General features: G+C 49.3%; 2 protein-coding genes and 1 long non-coding RNA gene across 19 annotated transcripts in view; 1 reads left to right on the forward strand and 2 right to left on the reverse strand.

The window, feature by feature from the left end:
- The window catches only part of LOC104851131 (olfactory receptor 9Q2), a 141,968-nt gene extending 139,458 nt beyond the window's left edge, over window positions 1-2,510 (reverse strand). For all 3 annotated transcript variants that reach the window (XR_004514458.1, XR_004514457.1, XM_010608291.2), the window contains exons 1-2: window positions 2,328-2,510; window positions 835-993 (exon numbers count right to left, since the gene is read on the reverse strand). The gene's annotated coding sequence lies outside the window, so the exon portion shown is untranslated. The remainder of the gene's footprint in view (window positions 1-834; window positions 994-2,327) is intronic.
- A 6,258-nt stretch (window positions 2,511-8,768) lies between these two features.
- Window positions 8,769-9,498, forward strand: LOC117283481. Its single transcript, XR_004514461.1, has 3 exons — window positions 8,769-8,841; window positions 9,046-9,136; window positions 9,425-9,498. It is a non-coding gene; the product is annotated as an uncharacterized LOC117283481 (long non-coding RNA).
- Window positions 9,499-17,968: 8,470 nt separating this feature from the next.
- Ctnnd1 (catenin delta 1) overlaps window positions 17,969-24,154 on the reverse strand; it is a 44,256-nt gene continuing 38,070 nt past the window's right edge. For 13 of the 15 annotated variants that reach the window (XM_010608306.3, XM_010608304.3, XM_010608294.3 and 10 more), the window contains 5 exons: window positions 23,705-23,792; window positions 20,853-20,915; window positions 20,083-20,183; window positions 19,682-19,807; window positions 17,969-19,401 (listed from right to left, as the gene is read on the reverse strand). In XM_010608306.3, the coding sequence (XP_010606608.1) occupies window positions 19,390-19,401; window positions 19,682-19,807; window positions 20,083-20,183; window positions 20,853-20,915; window positions 23,705-23,792 (390 nt within the window). In that variant the 3' untranslated portion in view covers window positions 17,969-19,389. The remainder of the gene's footprint in view (window positions 19,402-19,681; window positions 19,808-20,082; window positions 20,184-20,852; window positions 20,916-23,704; window positions 23,793-24,154) is intronic. The other 2 variants (XM_010608299.3, XM_010608301.3) reach the window with 2 other exon arrangements.

Genomic DNA, 24,154 nt, shown 5'->3' on the forward strand with positions numbered 1-24,154 from the left:
CTCACCACCTGCGCGCCGTGGGCCCCGCCCTCGAGCGTGCTCGGGTCAGAACGCTGTCTGCAGCTGTCCGGCTCGCACCCCCAGCCTCGTGGGGTCCCCTTCTCCTTGGTCTGCCCAGCAGGCAAAGGCAGCTCAGCCCCAGACTCAGGCAGACCTGTAGCCTCCTCGGATGCGATTTTCTGGCCCAGAGCACTGCCCTCCCTGGGGGGAAGTCAGGCTCATCGCTTAGGCTCCCCAGAAATGTGGCTTCCCCAGTGAGGCGACCTCTCACCTCACCCACAAGATTGCTCCGGAGGCTACCCAGAATGCACCGCAATCTGAAATGTCCAGGGGCCATCACAGAACCAAGCAATCTCCTCTTCAAAGAAAACAGATGTCACCATAGGCCATGACCTTTGTAAATCATTCTTAAGTGAGGCATAAGGACGGATGCCTTTAATGTCTAAAGTTCTACAATTTAGGCCAAGGGATATTACATTCACTAGGGCACCTGAGGCCCTAAATTCAATCCCTAACACCAAATTAAGTAAGTAAAACTTCCTGATCAAAATCCCACTTTAGGCCAGGCATAGTGGCATACACCTGTCATGCCAGCACAAGGGAGGCTGAAGCAGGACTGCTACAAGTCTAAGGCCAGCAGGGGCCATATAGCAAGAGCCTGTCTCCAAAAAAAATTTTTTTAATTAAAAAATAAATAAATAAAATCTCAACTTTTTTTCAGAAAAAAATTCTAAGGAAGCAAAACTAAACAATTATATAATGCAGTCACAGATGGTAAAACTATGTAAAAATAAAGCAAGGAACAACCAACATGCAATTCGGGAAACCACTTACCTCTTACGGAGAGAAAGAAGGATATATTTGGGAGAGGTGCGCAGAAGCCGGCTTGGACCCTGCTGCTCAGCCTGTGATCTGGAGGTGGGACCCCAGGTCCCGGCACCAGCTAAATTGGGAATGTGGAATCGGGCTCCTCTCCAGCTACCCAGTCAGGATCTGCAGGTGAGGTGGAAGCACAATAAAGATACGTGTAAGGCTCTATTTCTACATTTTAGCAATTTTTGTATGTACGAAATATTTGATAAGTTAATGATAGTTTTAAACATACCACGTCAATAACTCTTTTTGGTGGTGATGGTTCTGAACCCAGGGCCTTCCTACTGAACCACACCCCTAGTCCTTTCTTCAGGTTTTAAATTTTGAGACAGAGTTTCACTAAATTGTGTGGGCTGGGCTTGAATAATGACCCTCCTGCCTCAGCCTCCCAGAGTGCTGGGATTACAGGTGTGCACCGCAACAACGCTGCAATCAAACAGATAAACTACAGGAGACCTCTCTGGCTTGGTCCTGTTTGAGTATTCCAGGAGAATGGCAAGGATTCTCACTCAGATATTCCCTGCCTCTGATAACACATTACCTTTTCCTGTTTTAGAAACCGTCAGAAAGTCAAATGCCTGAAATTTGAACTTTATACTTTGATGCTCTACTTGGTTGAAGAGAAAGAAGGAAGAAAAGAGGGGAAGAGATTCAATCCAGAAAGCTAAAAAAAATTATAGTTTCCAATATGGTATAAAGGCTTAATTTTGTCAGGCATGATGGCACACACCTGTAATCTCAGCACTTGGGAGGCTGAGGTGGGAGGATCTCCTCAAGTTTAAGGCTAGCCTGGGCTACAGTGTGCGTTTAGGGCCAGCCTGAACTACAAAGTGAGACCCTGTCTCAAAAAAAATAAATAAAAAGACTTAATTTGATCTTACATCTGAACGTGAGGCACTGTGTATAAATCATTTAAAACAGGTCATACTTTACATACTGACAATCAAATTTTACTTTCCTGTATAACTTTGCAACTCAGTGTCATTCAATTTACTTGAAATATTTGGTAGAGACTTTTTGTCTCTTTTTGTTTTTTGAGACAGGGTCTTACTAGGTAGTTCAGCCAGTTCTTGAACTGACTGCTGTACCACGCTGGCCTTGAATTTATCATGCTCCTCCTTCAGCCTCCCCAAGTGCTGGGATTATAAGCATGTACCACTACATCCAGCTGAGAAAAAAGTAATTTTAATGTTGCTGAGAAAAATCTGCAACTAGTGTCTATGCAAATAACAGTGTAGGAGATTGCGTAACTGTGAAGATGTCTTTTCAGTGCTCTCAAAAAGTCTGGAGAGAAAAATACGCACATGGATCACACTTCTTGATGAAAGGAGTCTGTCCCAAACAAAACCACTGCCAGCAGTGTGGTGGGCTAGGACCGCCCTCTTCCCAGTTCCCAGCCCATTTAGGAAGGGCGTTAACTTAAGGCCCAAACTGTACAAGCAGGGCTTTCCCACCTTGCAAGTTCAGGAGCGCTTTTTGTCTTCCAGGTGACAAGGCGTATTCTCTGGCGATTCGGAGCCATCAGTCAGTTGAACAGCCTGCCCCCGACACAGGCACATCGGGCTCACAGTGACAGGTAGAACGGTGGGGCGGGCAGGGACACAGCCAGGCATCCTCCATGTTCATCTGTACTGGCGTCTTGAAGCGCACAGTCCAGGCTCTCCGCAGGTTTCTGCCTGCTCAGAGAAGAGTGGTGCTTCACCCACTCTCCTACCCACTCTGCCTGGGTGTGGAGGTTCTCGGTTCACCTGTACCATCCCTGTTAACAGGCGGGGCTTCCAGAAGGTGCTTGGCTCAGGGACTCACGCTGACTTCCTGTTGGAACGGTGACGCGGTGGGCGTGACCCGGAAGGACATAGCTCCCTTCCGGCTCCTCCCCTGCCTCCTGGCTGCCATGTCGGTGAGGACCTACTCCTCCAGCATGCTCCTGTAAGTACCAAAAAGATGTTAAACCCTGCTGCCGTATATGGTGCCACAGTGTAGACATTTCTGTTCCAAAGAAGAGAAAAGAGGGATAAAAACTAGTGGAACAAAAACAAAACTGAAGCCCAGCAGGGCAAATATTAACTCCCACAGTTCCATGTCCAGCACCCAGCGGGTAATTTTTGGCAAGAATTAACTCCAAAGGGCTTGGCACTGTGGAGTGTCATGGCACTGCCCCTGTGACACTGCTGGTCAGTTCAGCCCCCATGGCTTCTTTCTTCACTCTTGCTCCATCCTTGCGGTTTTCCTCAGACAGTCCTCAGGCGTGGCTTCTCCAAGTCCCTAGGGTCTCCACTGCACCTTCAGACCTCCAGCTTCACACAACTTCACACACTGCCTTCTTGGGCACACTGTGTGGCCTCCCAGGCCTTCTGAAATCTGGGTGGAAGCCTCCCTGCAATACAACTCTTGCATTCAGCATGCCCCTAAAACCAGGGTCACGTAGATGATGCCAAGATCTGCTGCCAGCTGGAGCAGCAGCTAGACCCTCTTGTATCCTGGCTGCAGCATGCGTGTATGCGCACACACACACACACACACACACACACACACCCATACCCATTTCTTCTTAAGAGATACCGAAAGTTCCAGCGGGTAAGCCACAAGATTCCTGCTTGCGAATTTGCCAAACACCAAGCTGAGTTCTGCACTTTACAAGCCAAAGGAATTTTTACATAAACTTTGAGAGAAAGGAAGGTGCTGGAGAGACCAGCTCTGACCAATCACATTTTCTTACATGCTCGTGGTTAAGGCATGACTTTATGCTCTGGGTTACTAATGGTTCGAGCTTTTGAAGTTCAAGACCTTTTTAATCAAAAAGGTTTTATCTCTGCCTTGAGTTTCCAAAACATATTTTAAATCTCAAAGGCCAGGTAGTGACTTTTTCTGGTATCTGTGCCATGGTACAACCCCTACCCAGGGGCCTGGTCACCAGAAGGTCAAGTTTGAATAAGAAAGAACACCAGGTAAAAGAATTTTATTGTCAGAAAAAACTATATCAAGATAATATTGTACTATACATCATGGGGAAGATCCACATATTTGTTCTGTTTGCTGCATCTTACCTCTTAGCCACAAATGCTGGCTGTGCATTTGTAATATGTTGTTCCTGTATCTCCAGTTTTGTTTTCCTTTGTAATTGAACACAGTTGTCAGACTTGCTTAAATTCAATAAGCATCAAACTTGCTGCTTTTGGCTGAGTAAATGATATCTTCCTTTGTCTCTGGTGCAAAATCATTAACATCAGTATTTTATTTTTCCATTCATTTTCTGCTTTTATAAATAAGGGCAAATATGCAATAAAATGTCAGTTGTTTGCATGAACATCGCCATATATAGATGGCAACAGTTAAAACAGCTGGTGCAGTACAGAAGGAAACTTGATGTAGCTATTTGTCTTCTGAAGTAGCCCAGTCAGTTTGGTATGGGAAGGAAATTTAGAAGTGTTGATGTCTGATACACAAAAATGCCCTTTATGGGCACTGGGGCATGGTCAGTGGTAAAGCATTTGGCAAAATTAATGATTACCTGCATTTGATTAACTTTTTTCTCTATCATCTATCTTTACACCTCTTAAGAATAATTATAACAGTTTTACTTGTAACATCTTTATGGAGATACAATTCACATCATCTGTGATTTGCAAATGTGATTTTTAATATATAGAGTTGTTACAACCACCACAACAAGTTTTGAGCATTTTCATCACACCTCCCCCCAAAAAACCCCCGCACCCTTTCACCATGGCCTGTACTCAGGAATCGTTGCAACACTTTCTATCTCAGTAGATGCGCCTTGTGCACATTTCTGGAGGTTCAGTCACGAAATACATGCTTGTGCTTATTTTCTTCCTCTCATCAGGGCTCCACGGGTCCTCTGCCCCAGGTATCAGTGCTGCTTCCTTTCATGCCTCGGCAATACCCCATTTTGGAGATGTATCCATTTCAGGGATCCAGGAGTTACTGAGTAGACATCGGGATCCTGTCTGCCTTTTGGGCATGGTGAATAACGCTGAGTTTTACGAACACACATCTTTAGTTCTCTTGGCTGTGCATGCAGGAGTGGAATTGCTGGGCCATAGAAAATTTTTCTTTTACGCTTTCCGAGGAACTGCACAACTGCTTCCCGTGCACTGTTTTAATAGTCTCACCAGCAAGTGTGGAAGAGTTTCAATTTCCCCACATCCTCAACCCACCTTATTAGCTGCCCTTTGTATTAGTGACATCTAAATGGATGGGACAGCTTGCCTCATTGTGGTTTTGACTTCTATATTCCTGAATATTAAACATCACAAGCATATTTTTGTGAGCTTACTGGCCATCTTCTTTGACAAAACACTTTCCTCAGCTCTTGCATTCATTATTAATTGGGCTATCTTTTTATTATTGAGTTTAAGAGTTCTTTATATAATCCAGATACATCATTGAAAAAATGTGATTTTCAAATATTTCTCCCATTTGATAGTTTATCATTTTATTATTTTGATAATGTCCCTTTGATGCCCCAAAATATTTTTCTTTTGATGAAGTCCAATTTTTCTATTGCTATGAACTGAATTACTCCACCACCACCAAATCCGTATGTCAACACTCTAACCCCCATGGAATGGTATTTGGAGAGGGATCCTTTGGGAGAACTCAGGAGGATGGGGCCTTCATGATGGGATTAGTGCCCTTATAAGAAGAGATATCAATAAGCAGAGGTCTAGGTTCAGTCCTCAGGACTGCAGAGAAAGAGAGACAGAAGCTAAAGACCTAGCACATGTAGTTGGTTGATCGATCTCCCTCTTCTTTCTCCCGTGTATTCCTTGATACACGTGTGTGTGTGTGTGTGTGTGTGTGTGTGTGTGTGTGTGTGTGTGTGTCCTCCAGACAGGTCCTCCGTCAGGACCTCTACGTAATAAAAATCTTTATTTCTATTTCACATCTTTATCACTGATTATTAAAAAATATCCTAAATTAAAACCTCACCATTTTATATTGTCAAAACCCATAGAATACACTGATTTCTGCAGTGAATCTTAAAATAACTAATTATTTTGGATGATGTACTTTCTGAGCTGACAGGTACCTGAATACAATGTTCAAATGATTTTATCTGGATGTGGTTGTACATACCTGTAGTCCCAACACTCTGGGAGGCTGAAGCAGTAGGATCACAAGCCCAGCCTGGTCTGGGGATGTAGCTCAATGCAAAGGCCCTGGGTTCAATCCTCAATACCACAAAAATCAGACAAAACTAAATGGAATGATTGACTTTATAGGTGAGTAACTAGCCTTGTTGTACTCATGTAGCTAAAGGGAGAAATGGGACTAGGACCAAAGTATTTTCCCCTATGTCAGAAGATAATCTAAATCAATACTTTCCATTAATCGAACAGCAGCAAACTTCAGGGAATAGTATCTGTTTATTTACCGGGGTGCAGGAGCAGAAGGAGCCTGGTGTGTGAATGCGCCTTTGAATCTAGGAACTGGGCAAACACAGAGTCCTCACGCATGGGACCCAACGTCTCCTCGGGGCAGGGAGAGTAATAAACGCAAGCTGGCCCTGAGTGGTGTGGAGGCTGCAGACCCGCTGGTCCCCAGTGCTGTCTGCGGCCTGTGGCTAACTCTGACCCAAGCGCGTTCAGACCCTGATGGCGGAGGAGAGAGCAGTGGAGCACTGAGCACCGCAGCCAGAGCGATGAGGGCTGCTTCTCCCCGACAGAGCTGGGCACCTCCTGGTTGTGAGGCAAGATGACAGCAGCTGAAATAACCAAGCAGCCAAAGCAGAAAAGAGAAGAGCCAAGGAGGCCAAGCTCCAGAGCACTTGGGACCCGGACAGGGACAGCGAGCAGGACTAAGGCTGAGGCCCAGAGCTCTGGCCCAGTTCCTGCCGGGGCCTGCGGAGTCTCAGAAAACGCGGCTGTGAGCGGACCTCACTGGAAAATACCCTCTGTGTCCCAGCCTTAAAAAGTCCCTAACTCTCAACCCAGCAGCTCGCTCTCTGGAGGAAATAATTCCGAAAACAAAGATTTGGGCATAAATACGTTTATTACAGCATATTTGTACATGGGCACTTAAGTACTCACAACTGAGCAAAAGCTAAATAATGGTAAACTATGAAGCATCAACTCAAATGTTACAACGCAATGGGAGACAAGAAAAACAGGTAACTATTATATATATTGTGAAAGCTCCGTTATGTTGTTTTTAAAAATAGAAAAAAAATAGATGAATGGATGCCAAACTGTTAACAGTGGTTGCTCTTAGAATGTGAAACCATGGATTATAATTGATTTATCTTCTGCTACAAAAAAGGCTAAATTTTCTAAATTATTTTCAATTACATTTTTTAAAATTTATAGCCAGTAAAAAAAGGTTCAATTAAAAGAAAGTTATCCAGTATGACCTCAGCTGTTCCCAGTTTTGAACCTCATGAGAGCAGCTGGACCTGCTAAATAGAGGCTGAAATCCAGGTGTGGTGGCACACAGTGGTAATCCAAACACTCTGAGAGGCAAAGGCAGGAAGATCTCAAAGTCGAGCCCAGCCTGGATAACTTAGACCTTGCCTTAATTTTTTTTTGTTTTAAGGGGGTGTCCTGGAGAGATATAGCTCACTACAAAGGCCCTGGGTTCAATCCCCAGTAACCCCCAACATACACACACCCAAAATGATACAGATTGTACTCCACAAAGCTTTTTACTGTATCCCTCTAACACCAGTTGCAAGGCCCTGGATCGCTGCCTGTGCCACAGGGATAACCTGCCTGTGAAGAGGCAACCTGCAGGCACACGGCCTGGTGCTCGGTGGGATGCGCCCATCCTTCTGGACGGGGGAAGATGACAGCAGGAGCAGATGGGATAGAGGACAGAGGGACCTTCGGGGACAGGATTTGAACTCTGGGTTCCCAGCTTCAGAGGCGAAGTGGACCTGGACCCCTCTAAGTGAGGGCTCCCTTTCCCAGCAGAGGAACAGGGCTGCCCTCTCTGGATGGAACCCAGGCTCAACCCCAAAGCCATAGCCAGGTGCCTGGGGGAGATGAGGCTGCTGGAGATAAGCAGTCTTTCTGGCAATACTTCTCAGATTTTAGTGTAGTTAAGAATTACCAGGAAGCTTGTTTACACTGCTGATCCCTGCCAGAAATTCTGGTTTAATAGGTCTGAACAAGATGAAGAATACTGATTTATTATCAAGCAGCCTCCCCATTCCCAAGTGTTTTTGACCTGAAAATCTGGAAACTTTCAAATTGCAGGCAAAATAGAAATGAGGTTATTTTGTTTGGTTGGATTTCTTTTTGTTTTTGTTGTTTTGAGAAGACCCATAACTATTATCAGATTCTCAAGGAATTCTGTAAAAGTTCCATGACCCAAGAAGGTTAAAAACTGTCTTAAGCACCGGGCGTGGTGGCGCACGCCTATAATCCCAGCACTCGGGAGGCTGAGGCAGGAGGATCGCTGTGAGTTCGAGACCAGCCTGGGCTACATAGTGAGTTCCAGGTCAGTCTCAACTACATAGTGAGACCCTGTCTCAAAAAACCAAAAAAAAAAAGACTGTTTTAAGCAAAAAAGATAAAAACCAAGGCAACCTAATCCAAGCTTCAAGTCGAAAGGTTAAAACACACACGTGCACACATGCGCGCGCACGCGCACATGCACCAGAGTGGAGTGGGACCCAATGGCACAGACTCGGAATGCACAGAAGAGATTTTCACCCTAAGTCCTGGATGTTGGCAGCTTGTTTTCCTTACACATATGCACATTGGTGCAGGACCCAGGATCTAGGAGGCTCAGCCTTGGCAGAGGCCACTGGGAGAAAAGGTCAGTGGGTTTTCCTAGTCGGACAGATTCCAAGGTTTCAGAGAGAAAAGACAATGGTAAACTACTTGGGGGTCTTTCCATCCAGAGGTGAAACTGTTACAAGGCGAGATCATCAACAAGATGCAGTGGAGTAGACAAGAAACAGCGGCCTTTGAGGCAGGAGGGAGCTGGACAGAAGCGGCCATGGTGAGCCCATCCTGACCCTGGCAGTTGTGCCCACGGGGGACCAGACCCAGACCAGATGCCGTGCCGCAGCAGGGAGCCGGGCCAAGCCCACATCCGGGAGTACAATTCCACCTCACCTTGGGTGCCCCAGAGGGGGGTCTCGGAAAGGATAGCATGATCGCTCCCCTCAACCAAATCTCATCAGCTAAATTCCTCTCCCAACAGATTTCTCCCTCCTTCCCACTACTGCAGTTACCTGTGGCTGCTCCTCTCCCTGCTGCGCTTCTGGACTGCAGGCGTCCACATTACAGCTCAGGTGATGGCCTTTAAAATGTTCAGCTGTTCCCTCAGTGGCAATAGAGGAAATTTTTTAACTCTTCCTGAATCCTGTTTTTCAATAAAATATTACCCCAAAGCCATATTTAGCAGGAGTTAGAAGCAAAGCTGTTCTAGTTACAATGTGACCGTGTCCCCTCGGGTGTCCCCTGGGGACAGCCTCCTACGTGCTGTGCTGTGTGGCTGGGTCTCCCGAGCAGGGTGTAAGCTACCTGCTGGGGCCTGGCCTCCTGCAGCTATTTGTTCTCAAGCCCACCACCTTTACCAGGAACCTCAGAGCTGCATAGAAATCAAACCCAATGTGACAGTGAGTCTCCTCAGAGCCCGCACCAGCACCAGTGGGCAGCAGCTCACAGCCCAGCCTGCGGCCCTCGCGTCCCCGCACTGCTGAGGACCGGATCCCTGACTGTGACGCTTCACCCTGGCTCACGTTCCCAAGGAGGAACCATCACCCACGGGTCTCATCGCCAAATCACCATGCCTGAGCAGCACCAGATAGCTCGCATTTCAACATCCAGTGTCTCATAGAGGTCATCTTTATATCGGGATCCAGAAAAGACCCATGTGTTGAGATCATGCCTTTCTTTTAAAGCTGCAGGGCCTTTGCCAGTGCTTTCTCCTTGAACTCATTTATTAAAGGAACTGAGTCGGGTGTTTTGTGATCCTCCCCTCGTCTCACTCATTAATCTTTGTGGGGTGGTTCAACATTTCCCCCACCCTGTTTCCCATTAAATAGCTGATGGATCTTGAGCCTTGAGCAGACCCGTGCTTGAATATATTTTTCTCTTTGCAGTGTTGGGGTCAAAGCAGGGACCCCACGCTAGGCAAGCACTCCACCCCTGACCTACGCCCCCCAGGCTCAACTTCCTTACTTCCTGGGCGATTCTGCTACTTTGTGATGCTGGCAGCTGTTGACCCTCGATGCTAAGATCCATTTACTGCGGGTTGTGAGAGGATGTAGTCTACCTTGATTGCTCCTTCACCTGCTCAGTGAGATGCGTCTCCACGAAGGGCCTGCCTCGCCTGGACACCAGGAGCCGCGTTCAGTGAGCGCCTCAGTCCTTGACGCTTCGGTCTCACTCCAGCCTTTCACATCCTCACCAATGGGCCACATCTGGGGATCCTTTCAGACCAGCCCAAGTCAAGTATCCCCCGAGGAAGACTCACCTCCGTCCTGGCAGAGTTGTCTCTCTTCCAAATGTTAAAAGGCACCATTATCATGCTTACGTGGTTGATATCGTGAATTTACAGCCTCCATCCCCAGAACTGGAAATTCTCAAAAGCAGGAGATGCCTGAAGCCCTGGCATCTGAGAAGCGGCTGTGGAACAAATGTTTACAGGATGAATGAAATACTCAAGGAGCTGGGTCACATGTAAGAAAAGTTGGCTTCATTTAAGTGGCACTATGTAGAAGGCAGGCCACAGAGCCACTGGTGACGAGGTGACCATCCCTAGGACAACTCCTCTGAATCCACGGTGTCCACAGGAAGTACAGGACGTGTCAGAGTGAGTTACCAAGTCAAAGCCACAGTCAGACATCACCAGGCCGGAGAGGAGAGCCTGGGCTGACTCCTCAGAGGTGCGGAGAAGTGGGAGGAGAACCAGGCCAGCCAGCCAGGAGCCTTCCCCAGATGCAGGGTGTGGCCTGCAGGTGACAGCCAGGATTCACAGCCATCTGTGTTCCCTTTCCTATATCTGCATCCGTTCCATGCAGTGCCAGGGCATAGCAGGCTGAGGGGGGCAGGCAGATATTCTCCTATCTCTGATGAAATGTGGGTTGAGCATCCCCTGTTTTGTTCTAAGGAGAGGGAAGCATCACTGCTTTGGTGCAAAAGCAAAAGTTTATTTCTACATCTCCTTGGGAGGTCAGCAGGCGGAGGTGCCAGACAGGGCTGGGCAATGTGGCTACAAGTTCTGCTCCTCCTAACTGCAGGGTTGGGGCTCCAGACTGAGGTTCCGAATGGGAAGACGGCTCTCCCGAGGAAGTTGGCTGCCTGTTTCCCTGGTGGCCACTGAAAGTGGTCCAGAAGCAGAATGCCAGGTCTAAGTAAAACTACACAGACTACAATGCTAAAATAGGTGATCATGAGAAAATCAGGGTTGGTAGAACTGCAGGCAGGAGAGTAAAGAGCTGTCCACGATACAGTCTCATGAGAAAAACAAAGTGCAGAATATGTGTACTGTGCATAAAATCCCTCCACCAGATGCGAGTCTGTGTGGTTAAGCACATACAGAAAGATCCGGAGAGGTATGCATCAAGTGGTTAATAGGAGTTCTCTCTGAGGAGTGCCGTCAAAGGAAAGGAGGATTTTAATTCTGAATCTGCTGTATTAAACTTTGTTTTTTAAAAGTTACATGGGATCTTAAAATTTCCAAGATTTTTTTATGCTGGGGTTCGAGCCCAGGGCCTCATGCACGCTAAGCACACTCTTATCATGAAGGCCGGACTCCCGGCTTGCACGGCTCTGCCGGCAGGGGGCGCCCACTTATTGTCCCCCTGCTGGCCCTCGCCCGTGGCTCCTGGGCGCGTAGGCCGTGCTGGGCACTGCTAGGACATCAGGCTGCTCGGAGGGACGCGTCCATCCTAGGTCCCACTGCGCCCTCCAGGCCTGGTTGGAATCGCAGTGAGCCACAAGGAAAGGGACAGAAGCCACAAGGGCATAGGGGCTCCCGGGCCCGGGGGCCATGCATGGGATGTCTTCCTTTTTCCAGCCACAGGACGGAGCCGCGGTCCTAGGACCACAGATGGGAGTTTCTGACAGGCTGCGAGGTAGCACTGACAGCAACTGGAGACCATGTGAAGAGAAATGAAGAGAACCTCCAAGGAGAGGCGGCCACGAAAGGAGGAGAAGCAGGGAGAAGAGGCCGAGAGCCTCGCCAGCACAAGCCTACAGCAAGAAGGAAATGCGCGAGGGCTGCTGCGCGCCCCTCCGGTGCTGAGCCCCAGTGCGAACCAGCGGGAGAGAGGATCCAGCGCAGGGCTGAATCCACGTCCTTTCCCTCCAGATCACACCAAGTCCCAGCCCCGGACCAGACGCAGGAAAAAGGAACACACCCGGAGATGAAGCAGATCCAGCGGACCCTGCTCCACTGGGCGTCTGGTGCGTCTCCGGGAAGCTGCCCAGACCTCTTAGGAGGAGGCAAGAGGCTCTTGCGCGCCACCAGGGTCGGAGCCACCTCCGGGGCGCTGTCGTCGGCCGAATGCCCGCTGCATGCTGCCCTCCCCTCATCCCTCCACATTGCTCCCGCCCACCTTTGTCCTTTCCCTCCTCTGCTTGTATCTGTTGTCAGCGGTTATCAGTTTCAGAGTCTGCATCGGTACCTGGCTTTCAAATCTAAGATGCTGAGAATCAGTGCTCGCTCGCCCTCTCAGGGCAAAGCGCTAGTCTGGGTTCTGAGCCCGCCGTCCGGGACCACACCCCTCCCTCCAGGAAGCCTTCTGCGGGAGAGCTGCTGCCGGACAGGGTTCCCCTGCGCCTCCTCTGCCCCGCCTGGACGGAGGCCTTTTGGAAGGGGCTTGCCAAGCTCCCAGCTGGCCTCGAACTCACAGTCCTGCCTCAGCTCGGGGGCCTGGCTCGAACTCCTCTTCAGTTTCCCTAGATGTGAGCTTCCTTCAGAACGGTTTGTCCCCCCCACACACACACCCCGATACCGAAAATCAAACTGAGGATGTTGCACGTGCCAGGCCAACTCACAGCTAAATCCTGGGGCCTTCGGAATGTTAACGCCATGCAAACACTGTTTTCTTCGCTGCCAATGCTTAAGTTATCTGCCTCGGCTGTTTTCTGCAGACAACCTGTTATTTTCTAACTCCACACTTGGCTGTCCTACACCTTAACGCTCCCAGTCATTGGGACTTAATTTTTTAGTTTTTATTTGTCAGTACCACAAGCTGAACCCAGGGAGTGCTGAGCCACATCCCCAGCCCTCTTTGAGACAAGCCTGCCTCAAACTTGTCCTCTTGCCTTTGCCTCCCGGGTCACTTGGAACACAAGTGTGTGCCACCATTCTCTTTAAATGTTACATCCTATTGCTTTTCCCAAAACTCCAAATAATATAACTCTTACTCTTTTATCCACAGCTCGGTTTCTTCCCTATGTTTTCCTCGTACCAGGGATCGAACTCAGGACCTTGTGCTTCGAGGCAGATGCAGGCAACACGGAGCTAAATCCCCGGCCCTCTGTTCTTTTTCTTATTCTAGGTAATTGGAGAACTTCCAAACCAGTACCCTTTCAATTTGTCTATTTAACCCATCCATTTAATATTTCAGGCTGGGGATTTAATTCAGTGGTTCCAGAACCTGCCTCGTGAGCGCAAAGACCTGAGTTTGATCCCCAGTACCACACACACACACAAAAAAAAAATTCAAAAGGCCCCTCTAGATCAGTAGTGGTGAACTACAGCACAGGTGCTGTTTTTTAAGACAAAGATGTTAATGTCTGAGGGGTTTTTTTTTGTTTTGTTTTGGATTTTTTTATAAAAACTTCAGTATTCGGGGTTAATTGAAATGCTGGCATTTTTCAATAAATGAATTTTAGGTTACAGTTAGGGCAATTGTCTGTAAAATGTTCACAATCGCTGCTCTAGATCTTCTGGGTATTTAAAATGTTTTAGCAGGGCCGGGGATTTAGCTCAGTGGTTCCGCCACCTGCCTTCCAAGTGCAAGGTCCTGAGTTCGATCCCCATGCCAAAAAAAAAAAATCTGTTTCAGCTCACTGATGAAGTTACTTTGTTATAGGCTGACAGCTGCCAGTATCTTCAGGATGCAAAGACTGGCCTCTCCTCATTTGTCCTGTCTCTCTCTGTTGCCTCGTCTCTGTGGACTTTCGCCTGCCTCGGCCTTAGGTGTGCACTTACAAGTGTTGCTTCCAGTGTCACCTGGAGCCATGACGAGCCAAGCTCCACTTCAGATCCCCCCGTTTCTGGGTCACCAGAGTGGCCTCCTTGGCTGGGGACTCCCAGAAGGCACTCTATACCTCCTGTCCAGCTGGCTCCAAGGCTGTGGTCACTGTCTGCAGAGAGAGCTGACTGCTGCCCACCTGCACACTGAGGATGGCCTGTCATCTCCTCTTTCTCATATTCTGTGGAAGCTTCAGGCCTGCTCTTGAGTAAAGCTAGCGTTAGCAGTTTGGGATTTCAGTTTTTGCTTTAGTGTCAGGACTTGTGGGTTTCTTCTGAGGCTTCTTAGTAACAAATTAAAAGATTAATAAAGTTACTCAGCATCCTAGCTGCTTCTGATGAAAGGGCTCTTCCGAGTGTCCAATCTACCATGCCACCAAAATCAGAAGCTTGAATTAGTTCCAAATACACACCCTGCTCTCCTCTGCTCCCGCCTCCAACAACGTTGTAAAAAGAGATGCAAAGCCAAAAGAGAAGTGGGAAAAAAGTGGGCAAGCAGCAGCTGCAACGTGACCATGGCTTTCTTCTCAGGCACAAACGCCTCACGGCGATCGGACGACCTGTCTGTTAGTACTGGAGGTACGGAGGACAGCGGGACAGAAACCCCGCGTGAGCAGTGAAGTGGAGCCTGTCCCCGACAGTGAGAGACACCTGGAGAGACGAGCGCTTTGGGGGGTATCACATGCTCACGAAAACCCGTATAGCTCCCAGTTACAGCAACAGGAGTGGCACTGAACTCATCCACTCCCGGCTAACTGGCCCCGGTGACTTCATGCCACACAAAAGGAGACAATAGTTCAGGCCACAATGCGACACAGATCAAAAGGATTTTCACTGGTTTTACTGGGTCACACCCTCTACCTTTCCTCCATTCCTGTCTGCCCATAAGTGACACATCTGAGGAATTAATGACCGAAAGCTTCAAGCATCACAGCTAGACAACAGCAAAGTAGTCTGTTCTGTGAAAAACTACGAGTATGGCGCCTCTTGCTTTTGTACGTTCTTGAGGTAGGTGCGTCCTCTGGAGTCCTCTCCTCGGCTCTGGACCATGAGGTCCCTGCCCAGTGTGTGAAGCGCCCTGCACGGCCAGGCGTCCTCTGCTCAGGTGCACTGAACACAGGGCTAGCTTCCCCTTCCCCTGCGTGACTGGCCCTGTGACCTGCAGGATGCCACTCCCATCCCCTCACCACACCAAAGGCTCCACAGGCAGCGCCTCTGAACAAGCACTGCTTCCTCTGAATTCTCCTTGTGGGTTCTCAGGCCGCCTCACTCCACCCATCATGGAACAGCACCGCTGAGAGCGCACCTGGAGGCCCCGGCCCGAGCTCTGCTGTGCTATGAGGCTGTCTCTAAGCAAGTCACTGATCAGCGTCGTGGAAGTTCATTAGCTGACCCCACGCGGGGGACTCAACAAGGCTTCAGACTGCCAGGCCCTCCTGAATCAAGTGTCCGGAGGGAACGTGGGACTGTGCACGGCTCAGGACAGAACCCGGGAGTAGCTAGGAGGGAACTCTTCCAGCCCTCGGAATCCACATTTTCAACAAAGCGCCCGGGTAATTCTTTTGTACTGAGATCTGTACAGCGAGGTCTAGCTGCCCTGTAACTCCATCTACATCACATATTACAATGGACAAGATGAGGAAGAATGACCTAAGACGTCTGGTCCTCAGTTCTCACGGCGTGAAATGTTTCTGGTGCAAAGTAACTTAGTTTGGGAAGGAGTGACCAGGGGTGGTCACAGCAAGACTCGCAGCAGCCACCTCACAAATGCTCCAAGAAACATCCTGCTGCTGCCATACGGTGGTCAGCCTCATCTTTAACACATCCAGAAAAATTAATTCAGGCCCCGCAGATGTGGGAGTACATGGGCACATCTCGACAAAACCCAAAAGATTCCTAACATTGGGGTGAGTAACAGGTAGCAAGAGGCTTCAAAAGCATCACTAAATGAGCAGCAAGACACTGGAGATACACAGAACATCTCTGGGTCGTTCTGCTCAGTGCCTCATTCTAGGTGAGGGCAAACAGACGTGTTAAAGATCCTAGATCTTAGTCACACAGGTCTCACTGACTGAAATCTAGGAGAAAGGACCCATCTTCCATCCTCTAAACTTCACCTTGACAGCAGCATGCAGCATACTTACTGAATGAGATGACAAATGAACTGCTTCGGAGACATAGCTCAGTGATACAGTGCCTGCCTGGCAAGTGTGAGGCTCTGAGTTCAAATCCTGGTACCAAAAACAAAACAAATGGACCAAGCCAGGGCTGGCTAACAGAGAAGAGTAAGGTTTTTATCTAGCTCAATGCTGGTGAATGATAGAGGGTAACAGGGAAATAGCAGGTTACTGACCAGCAGAGCCAGGTTTTTCTATAGATAACAATCTCAGGTGGGACTGGCTCCCCCACTTCTCTGGAAAGCACTCTGGCTCTGTGCTAAGACTACTGGTGTCAGACATAAATCAAGTGTACAGAGGTACAGCTATAGTAGTGCTGAGTTTCCAGGTCTCGAGCACAAGGTTTCAAACCTAAATCTTAGATCAATGAACTGCAAAAAGACCACTGTCAGGAGCAGCTATGTAACTTTAATCTATAGATGTGGGCATTCCCAAAGCATTTTACATACTTCTCTGGAGGTTTTTAAGTCATATGACATAAGGGCGCCCTCAAAATAATAATATGGTCTTCCCGTAGACCATGATCCTGGCCCTGAGGAAAGGCAGCCTTGGGTAACCCAATGAGTATATGCTACACACCCCACGAAACTTGGTAGGGCACCCTTTTCTGTTCTATCCCCCAGTATGGACTCACACAGCCCCACTACACGTGGCCTGACCAGCAGTATTCTGAGCTGGTAATCTGTACGTGGGGCTTTCACCTCTACCTTTGCACATGTTAGAATGGCAGCGGGACTGGCAGCTTCTACTCAGCTCAAAGCATTAGGTCCAAGGGAGGGTCATGCACTGCAAGGCTTTTTCCATGTTAGATCTGCCAAATGCTCCATAAGAATCCCAGGGACTGAGGAAGCCAATGATTCTTTACACTTCAGTTTCCTTCTCTCTCAGTCAGCAATGAGCTCCCAGTGCTCCGCTGTGGCCACTTGTCATTTTTAAGAATCTTCAGAGGAAAACAGCATTTCATATAAAATTTAAAAGAGTGCTGCTTGATAAGAGTTGGGACTCAGCTCAAAATAAATCCACCCCGGTGTAAGCGCCTTCTGGCTGCTATGGAGAGAACAACACTGACACGTGAGCAAGTGGCCGGGGAAGAGGAGGAGGAAGTGCAGTGAAGAAATGACACAGACCTCCCACATACACACTTTAAAAACTTTATTTATATAAAAAACTCATTTGTTTTTAAAAGCATTAACAAGAGAGAAAGAAAAAAGCGAACATGGAGCAGAAGACACGCCCCGAGTAGTGTCCAGTGGGAAGGTGGGATTTTTGGTTCTCTGGAGTTGAACGTTTAGTGTTTTTATAAATGAAAATGGAAAAACAAACAGTTAAAGGTCCCCCAAAGCCCATGGCTATTCTATTACCTGCACCCCACCGAGAAAAAAGAGCACCAGGAGAGCAGAGGAGGGCAAGAGAAGCCAGGTCCGGATGGGGCTAGGGCCCCTGTGCAGTGAGCTCTGGGGTCAGGACAGCAAAAGGCTCCTTTTGGCCAGAAAGGTGGACAGGAGGGGGAAGAATGGGAGTGAAGGTAAATGAGGAACCGCAACGCCTGGGAAGGGGCCGGTGGGTGTGCACTTTTCTCCTACCCAGAGCCTCAGTATGCAAGGGAAGGGGAAGAGGGAGAAAGAATTCCAGTTGCACTGAACGGAGCTGTCAGGTTAAGAGGAGCAGAAGACAAATAAGGAAAACGGTTAAAAGAAAAACAACCAACCCATGTAGCAGCTGGTTCCTCTAGCCAGCCTGCTAATGTACAAGAGCGAGGGGCCTGGGCAGGGCCCTGGGTCCCAAGGAGCCTTCCCAGTGACGGCAGACGCCGGGCAGCTCAGGAGTCAGGGCCACGCCATGCACCCCTCCTGCCAGCCACGCTGAGACCCCTTGGGGTGAGATTTTCACAAAACCCCAACCACACACTGTCAAGAAGAGCTGGCCACAGCAGAAATCAGAGCTCCACCAACCCTACCGCAGACTCTAAGGTTCTCTAGTCACCTCTCTTCTTTCTGCTGTCGAGGGCCAATAGCGGGTAAGAAAGCAACAAAATACTTTAACTCGCAAAATCATGAGAAATGGGACTGCACAGGCAAAGAAAGGCACATGGAAGGGAGGGAGGAGACGCACCCAGGCCAAAGGCACAGAGAGGAGGCAAAGCCAGGGCGATCGCCGCCGTAGAAGGGCAGGGGACAGCAGTTATGTACATCAAAGTCCTGTCGTTGCCAACCAATCCGAGGAGGTGGGGAGGATGGGCTCAAAGGGCAGGAAAAGGAGAAATGGGGCGGGGGGAAGCCAGCTTTGAAGCTTCCTGCCAGTTTCAGACTAACCGCTTTGTGAATGTCTCTTCCAGCTCCTCCTAGAGGTTCCTCTTCTCCCCAAAGACATGTTTCGCTCCTCCCCCACCAAGTCTTCCTCAACGTTCTCCTCTTTTCACACCCTCCTGGAGATGGCCAGGCTGAGCCAGCAGATGCGTCACAGGTTGGAGAAGAGGCTCAGGAAGCCTCAGCACGGGCAGCGTCAGGCTCAGCTAAGAGATGGCGTCTGTGGTCCTTGTGGTCCCTGCCTCGGAGATGAGGAGAGCAAGGGTTTCCAATCCCAGCGCTAGACCTTCTGTTACTCAAGGGTTCTTGCCAGGTAGAATGCACCAATGCCGTCAGCCTTCTTGCTCCAAATAGCCACTGGAATAAGGAAGAATTCACACTTCCCACTCTCCAAAAGAAAATAAAGTCCCTTCCCCACCAGGAAAAATAATCTTGATTAAGAATCATCAGTGTAGCAGATTGCTGGACATTGCATTGCATATACAGAACGGAACTTCCGCTGCTCTCCATGGCTTCCGCGAAGATTCCCACTCCCACCCTCCCTCCACATGAGGCCAATTCCAGGAGAGCCTGCCAGGAGGGCTTATCTCGGCAGTCTCTCGAGATATGCATACAAGTCCGGTCCCTCGGCAGAAACCGGAGGGGCCGGGTGGGGACGGGGCAGGGCAATTAAACTTCACTGTGAGAAGTCGGGAGTCGATGGGATGAAGGCAGCCACTTGGGGCTGAAGGGCAGGAGGCAGCCTGGCAGTTGGCACAATAGTCCAGCGAAGAAAGGAAAAAATCATCAGTCCATTTCACCACCAAAAAATAAAAGTACATATAAGCCCAGATGGAGCGGAGATAGTGGTGCTAGATCTTCTGCTGCAGGGAAAAAAGAGAAAGAGGCTGTTAACAGGGTTGGGAATAAGAAGGCAAGGAAACATGTGAGCAAATGTAGAGGAAGGCAAGAAGCGAGCACATCACGCATCACGGAGAAGCAGATCACCAGCCACGCGGCCCGGCCTTGCAGAGGGAACAATCACAGAAGCAGAGCCCGGTCCACAGCCGAGACTCGCATCCCTGCCCGATCAGAGGGCTGATTGGAAACCGCTGGCACGCGGGGCCTCTCCCGGGGCGGTCCGCAAGCAGCCGGAGGACATACCATGGAGGGGTAAGACACTGGGGCCCCCTCATCATCCAAAACCAACACATCCAACTCTTCCTGCAGAGACTCCTGCCCCTCGTCCTGCCGTGAACACATGCAGGGGTTAGTGTGAACAGCGAAGAGCTGCCCGGGCAGAAGAGAGGGCGAAACATTCATCAGCAAGCGGGCACGAGAGGACGACGGCTGAGTAGCTCAGTTAGTGTTAGTGTCCGTGCCACCTTTGCACTTCCTTCCCCCAACCTGACCAATGCAGAACAATGGCCCAAGAAACCCCACCACTGCTCAAAGTCCCTACTTGCTTCCCCTGCAAACCCATACCAGAAACCCTCTCTCTGTACCTTTCCCCCATTTCATACAACACGCAGGCATCAAAACAAAAGCGATCCGAGGGGCTTTACCATCAGGGGCGTTCCCTTCAGCGGCTCCATGTCACCCAGATCCCCGCTTCGATCCAGTGTTCTGCTGTGGTCCCTCTCGTTCAGTGTAGAATAGTTGTTATCTGTGAACACAGCACACAGACACATGGCAGCCCAAGTACTGGCGCGCACTGAGTCCCAGGTGTGAACTGGCACCTCTGCTGGGGCTGAGCTCTGCCAGGGCCTCCACAAAGGCACTAAAGTCTGACAGTCCTGGGCTTCCCAGCGACTTGAAGATAGCAGGAAGAGAGCGGAAAGAAACACTCAGGGCCAACCGCGAGAGGCCAGTCTCTAAGGGGACGGAAAGTAAGAGAAGCGCGATGTGTGCTGCAGTAGGAAGGACCTGACCAAGGAAAGCAGAGCTTGACTTAAGCTTTGGGGGATGAAGAGAATTTGAAAGAGCAAATGGGAAGAGGGTCAGTCCAGAAAGAAGAAAGAGAAGACAGAGCAGCAAGCAGACCAGGAAGGCTGAGGGGTGCACACGGGTCAGACCATGGTGGGCTGGCCGCACGCGGGGCCAAGAGCACGGTTCTGCAGCAATGGGGGGGGACAAAGGTTTTCTGCGGACTCCTGAGTCAGAACGGAAGTAGATGGACCGAGTTCTACTCCACTTCCTCGCATCTGCCCAGGAAGGGGTCACCATGGCCTGGCGGGATGGCAAACGGTGAGCGTCGGGAGGGCCCTGGAGAGCCGAGCAGGGCTCCAGACCCAGGGACATGGGAGCGCACACCACGGGCGGAGGCGTCACCTACCTAGTGACTTCGTGTTTGATCCCATATTGCTCATTTGAATTTCTTCCCGGTCAGGTTTCTTATCTACAAGAAGTCAGAAAGTTATCCGGGTCAGCTCTTCACCCCCACCATCAAGGCTCTCGGCCTGTCCTGCCCTTCCTTCGCTCGAGGTTTTACTCCGCACCCACTGTGCGCCAGGCACCGAGCTCAGCTCCTCAGCTGGACCAGGACCGGCCCAGGCTTTGTGGGCCCCGTCCCATGGGTGCAGGCTGCTCAGAACCGGCAGCCTTTCATGCTCTGGGTCTCGAGGTGTCTTTCCAGTCTTACCCTGAGGAGCTGGGCGAGGATGTGGCTTAGGGACAGAGCACTCACCTGGCATGGGGACGCCTTAGGTTCAATCCCCAAAGCGGCAATTTTAAAAAACTGTGAGGATCAGAGAGCTCTCATTGGTGAGTCATACGTAATAGTGTTTTACTATACTAAGAAATTTTAAGTGTCAGTTTTGCTTGAACAATAAATTTACTACACATTTTGGTAATTTTTTGGCTTTGCCTTTGCTTTTGCTTTTGTTATTGGTTGCTGAGACAAGGCCTTGCTATGTAGTCCAGGCTAGTCTAGGGCTCACTATGATCCTCCTGTCTCAGCCTCCCAAGTCCTGGGATCACCAGGTGTGCACCACCACACCCGGATAATAAATAATACTTTAAATACAAACTATTGTCCCCAATTTTGCAAATAGCTTTAAACACTGGCTTAATCCAAGAAAGTTGGATTCTCACATCTGTCTCTGCATTCAATCTGTTGTGATGTTATTTTGGTTGCTGAATAATAAAACCCAGCCACACAGATAAAGAGAATCTGAATAGCCTTTCAGGTAACTGTGGGTACTTTTTGATAACCGATGCTCAACAGTTCCCTCCCCTGCCCTTTATGTGGAACTGGGATCAAATCTAGCGCCTCCCTCAGGATAGGCAAGTGCTAACACTGAGCTACCTTCTCCATCCCAGGGCACTTTCTTTTTCTTTTTCTTTTTTGGCGGGACTGAGGACTGAACCTGGTGTTTTCACACTATGCTACAACCCCAAACCTTTTTATTCTTTTTATTTTCAGACAAGACCTTGGTCAATTACCCAGGTGAGACTCAACTTGTGATCCCTCCTGACTTGCTGTCCCTCTGTGATGGGTTACAGGCCCGAACCACCCTTTGGGCTCCAAAGCTTAGTGGTTCTCAAAGTTGAGCAGGAATGTGAAATATGAAACCAAACAATCTCTTTGTATCCTGTAAAACTAAAATCCACTGTTGTCTTGGTGTTTAGAATGGATTGATTACCCAGGCATGTATCACAACACTGGTCAACTGCAAAATACCAGGCTGGACAGGGGGTCACACACCTGTGATCCCAGCACATTGGGAGGTTGAGGCAGGAGGATTACTGTGAGTACAAGGCCAGCCTGAACTACACATCAAGTCCCTGTCTCAAAAAATGAACAAAATCAGGACCAGCGATTTAGCTCAGTGGTTCCACCATCTGCCTTGCAAGCACAAGGTCATGAGTTCAATCCCTGATACCAAAAAACAAAATAAAACAAACAAACAAAAAAATGATAAAATACAAAAGAAAACAAATAAGAAAACTAATTCACAGAAGTATGCAGATGTTGCAGACATTAACAAATTTCATAAATTTTGTTTTTAAAAATCACATTCATTAATGTCACTACTGAATTCGAAAATCGTAAGTATTGGAAAGTTAGCAGACTCAGAGGCAGATTCAAGGTTTTCAAGATTGAGATTTTCACCTGAAAGCTGAGGCAGAAGATACCATCAGTTGTTCTGCTCAAAGCGACAGGCTCACTGCATTCACGTTTTTATTGCGCCCAAGTCCTAGTTTATTATTTTAGTTTTTTGGTATCATGGGCAACTGAAGCCAGGGCCTTCACGGCGAGAACTTCCCGGCCCTTTTTATTTGAAGACAGGGTCTCACTGAACTGGTAGGGTGCCAAGCTGGGCTCAAGTTTTCAATGCTCCTGTCTCACCCTCCCAGAGTGCCAGGATTAAAGGCACATGCCACTGAGCCTGCTCCTGGAAGTGCCAGCCAAATTCGCTGTCTGAATACTGACAGTCTGTTTTACAGTCACTTGTTCAAGTAGAACGATGTTACATGAACAGGCAGCGAGTCTAACTATGCTCCAGCAACAGCAACAACTGTTTTCCCCCATGGCAGAAATGCCTGGGGAGCGCCTCTCTCCCCTCAGTGCAGGGAGCATGAGATGCACACTCAGGGGAGAAATGTGAGGTGCTGTTAACACCAACGACCCCACAGAGCTCATCCTCAAGCAAAGGCACCTCCTCATCTCTTAGCTCAGGTTGCTAAAGAGGCTGAAGGGCTCCGGGCCTGGTCCACAGCAGTGGTACCGCCGCTGCCATCACCAGCACACAGCCCGCAGGCTCTGCAGCCACAAGGACGGGCCAGGCACAAGTCACATGACACGGGGAGGCGGGGCCATGGCACACGTGGTAAGCAAGGAAGGGAAAACCACTCACTCCCTGGGAAAATGTGTCCATTCAATGGCAAAGGTTTAAAAGCTATAACCCGGCACAGCAGTGGTTAACACTGGGTACAAGAAATAACTGGATATGTTATTTTCTAGCTGTCTATATTTTCTATTTTTAATAGTAAACACTCATTAATTGGAATTATATAAAAAGTTTAAAGGAAAAAAAAAGGAAAGCTAGAGTTCACTTTCCAGCAGAGGAATCACACACACATCCCCACCCCAAAGACTCGCTCACTCAGGGACAAACCCATACGCCCTACTTCTTAGTCAATCAGCTGACAGCCAGCGGGCCATGAGGGCCACAGCTGGCGTACCTGGCTTCTGAGTGCGGTCGATGAGGGGCAGCGTGGTGTCGTCATAGGAGTGGCTGCTCTGGCTCCGCGTAGCACTGCTGAGGTTCACCTGGGGACAAACACGGAAGCACCATCACGAGCCCTGCACTCACCCACATACTGTCTGCGCCCCTTCTCTGCATCGCTGCTTCAGAGGCCTCTCCTCTCAAGCTGGGGTCCCCTTCCTCATTTGCCATCTCCACACCCAGACCCGAGTCCCCAGCAGAAGCCCTGAGGTTTCTCTTCCCGCAAAGCCCTACGAAGGCAGCGTGGGGGTGGCACACAGCCTGGGCCTGCAGGGGCGGCAGCGCAAGCACCATCCAAGGGAGGCACAGGCCCCAGGCCGGGGCAGGCTCTCTCCCACTGTGGCACCATACAGGAGGCGGGAGAGGCCATCTCCACGGCCAGGAAAGGAGACCATGCTCCGTGACC

This window comes from Fukomys damarensis, unplaced genomic scaffold (assembly GCF_012274545.1).
Source record: "Fukomys damarensis isolate Sample0158 unplaced genomic scaffold, DMR_v1.0_HiC HiC_scaffold_27, whole genome shotgun sequence".
In the NCBI taxonomy this organism is placed as follows: Eukaryota; Metazoa; Chordata; class Mammalia; order Rodentia; family Bathyergidae; genus Fukomys; species Fukomys damarensis.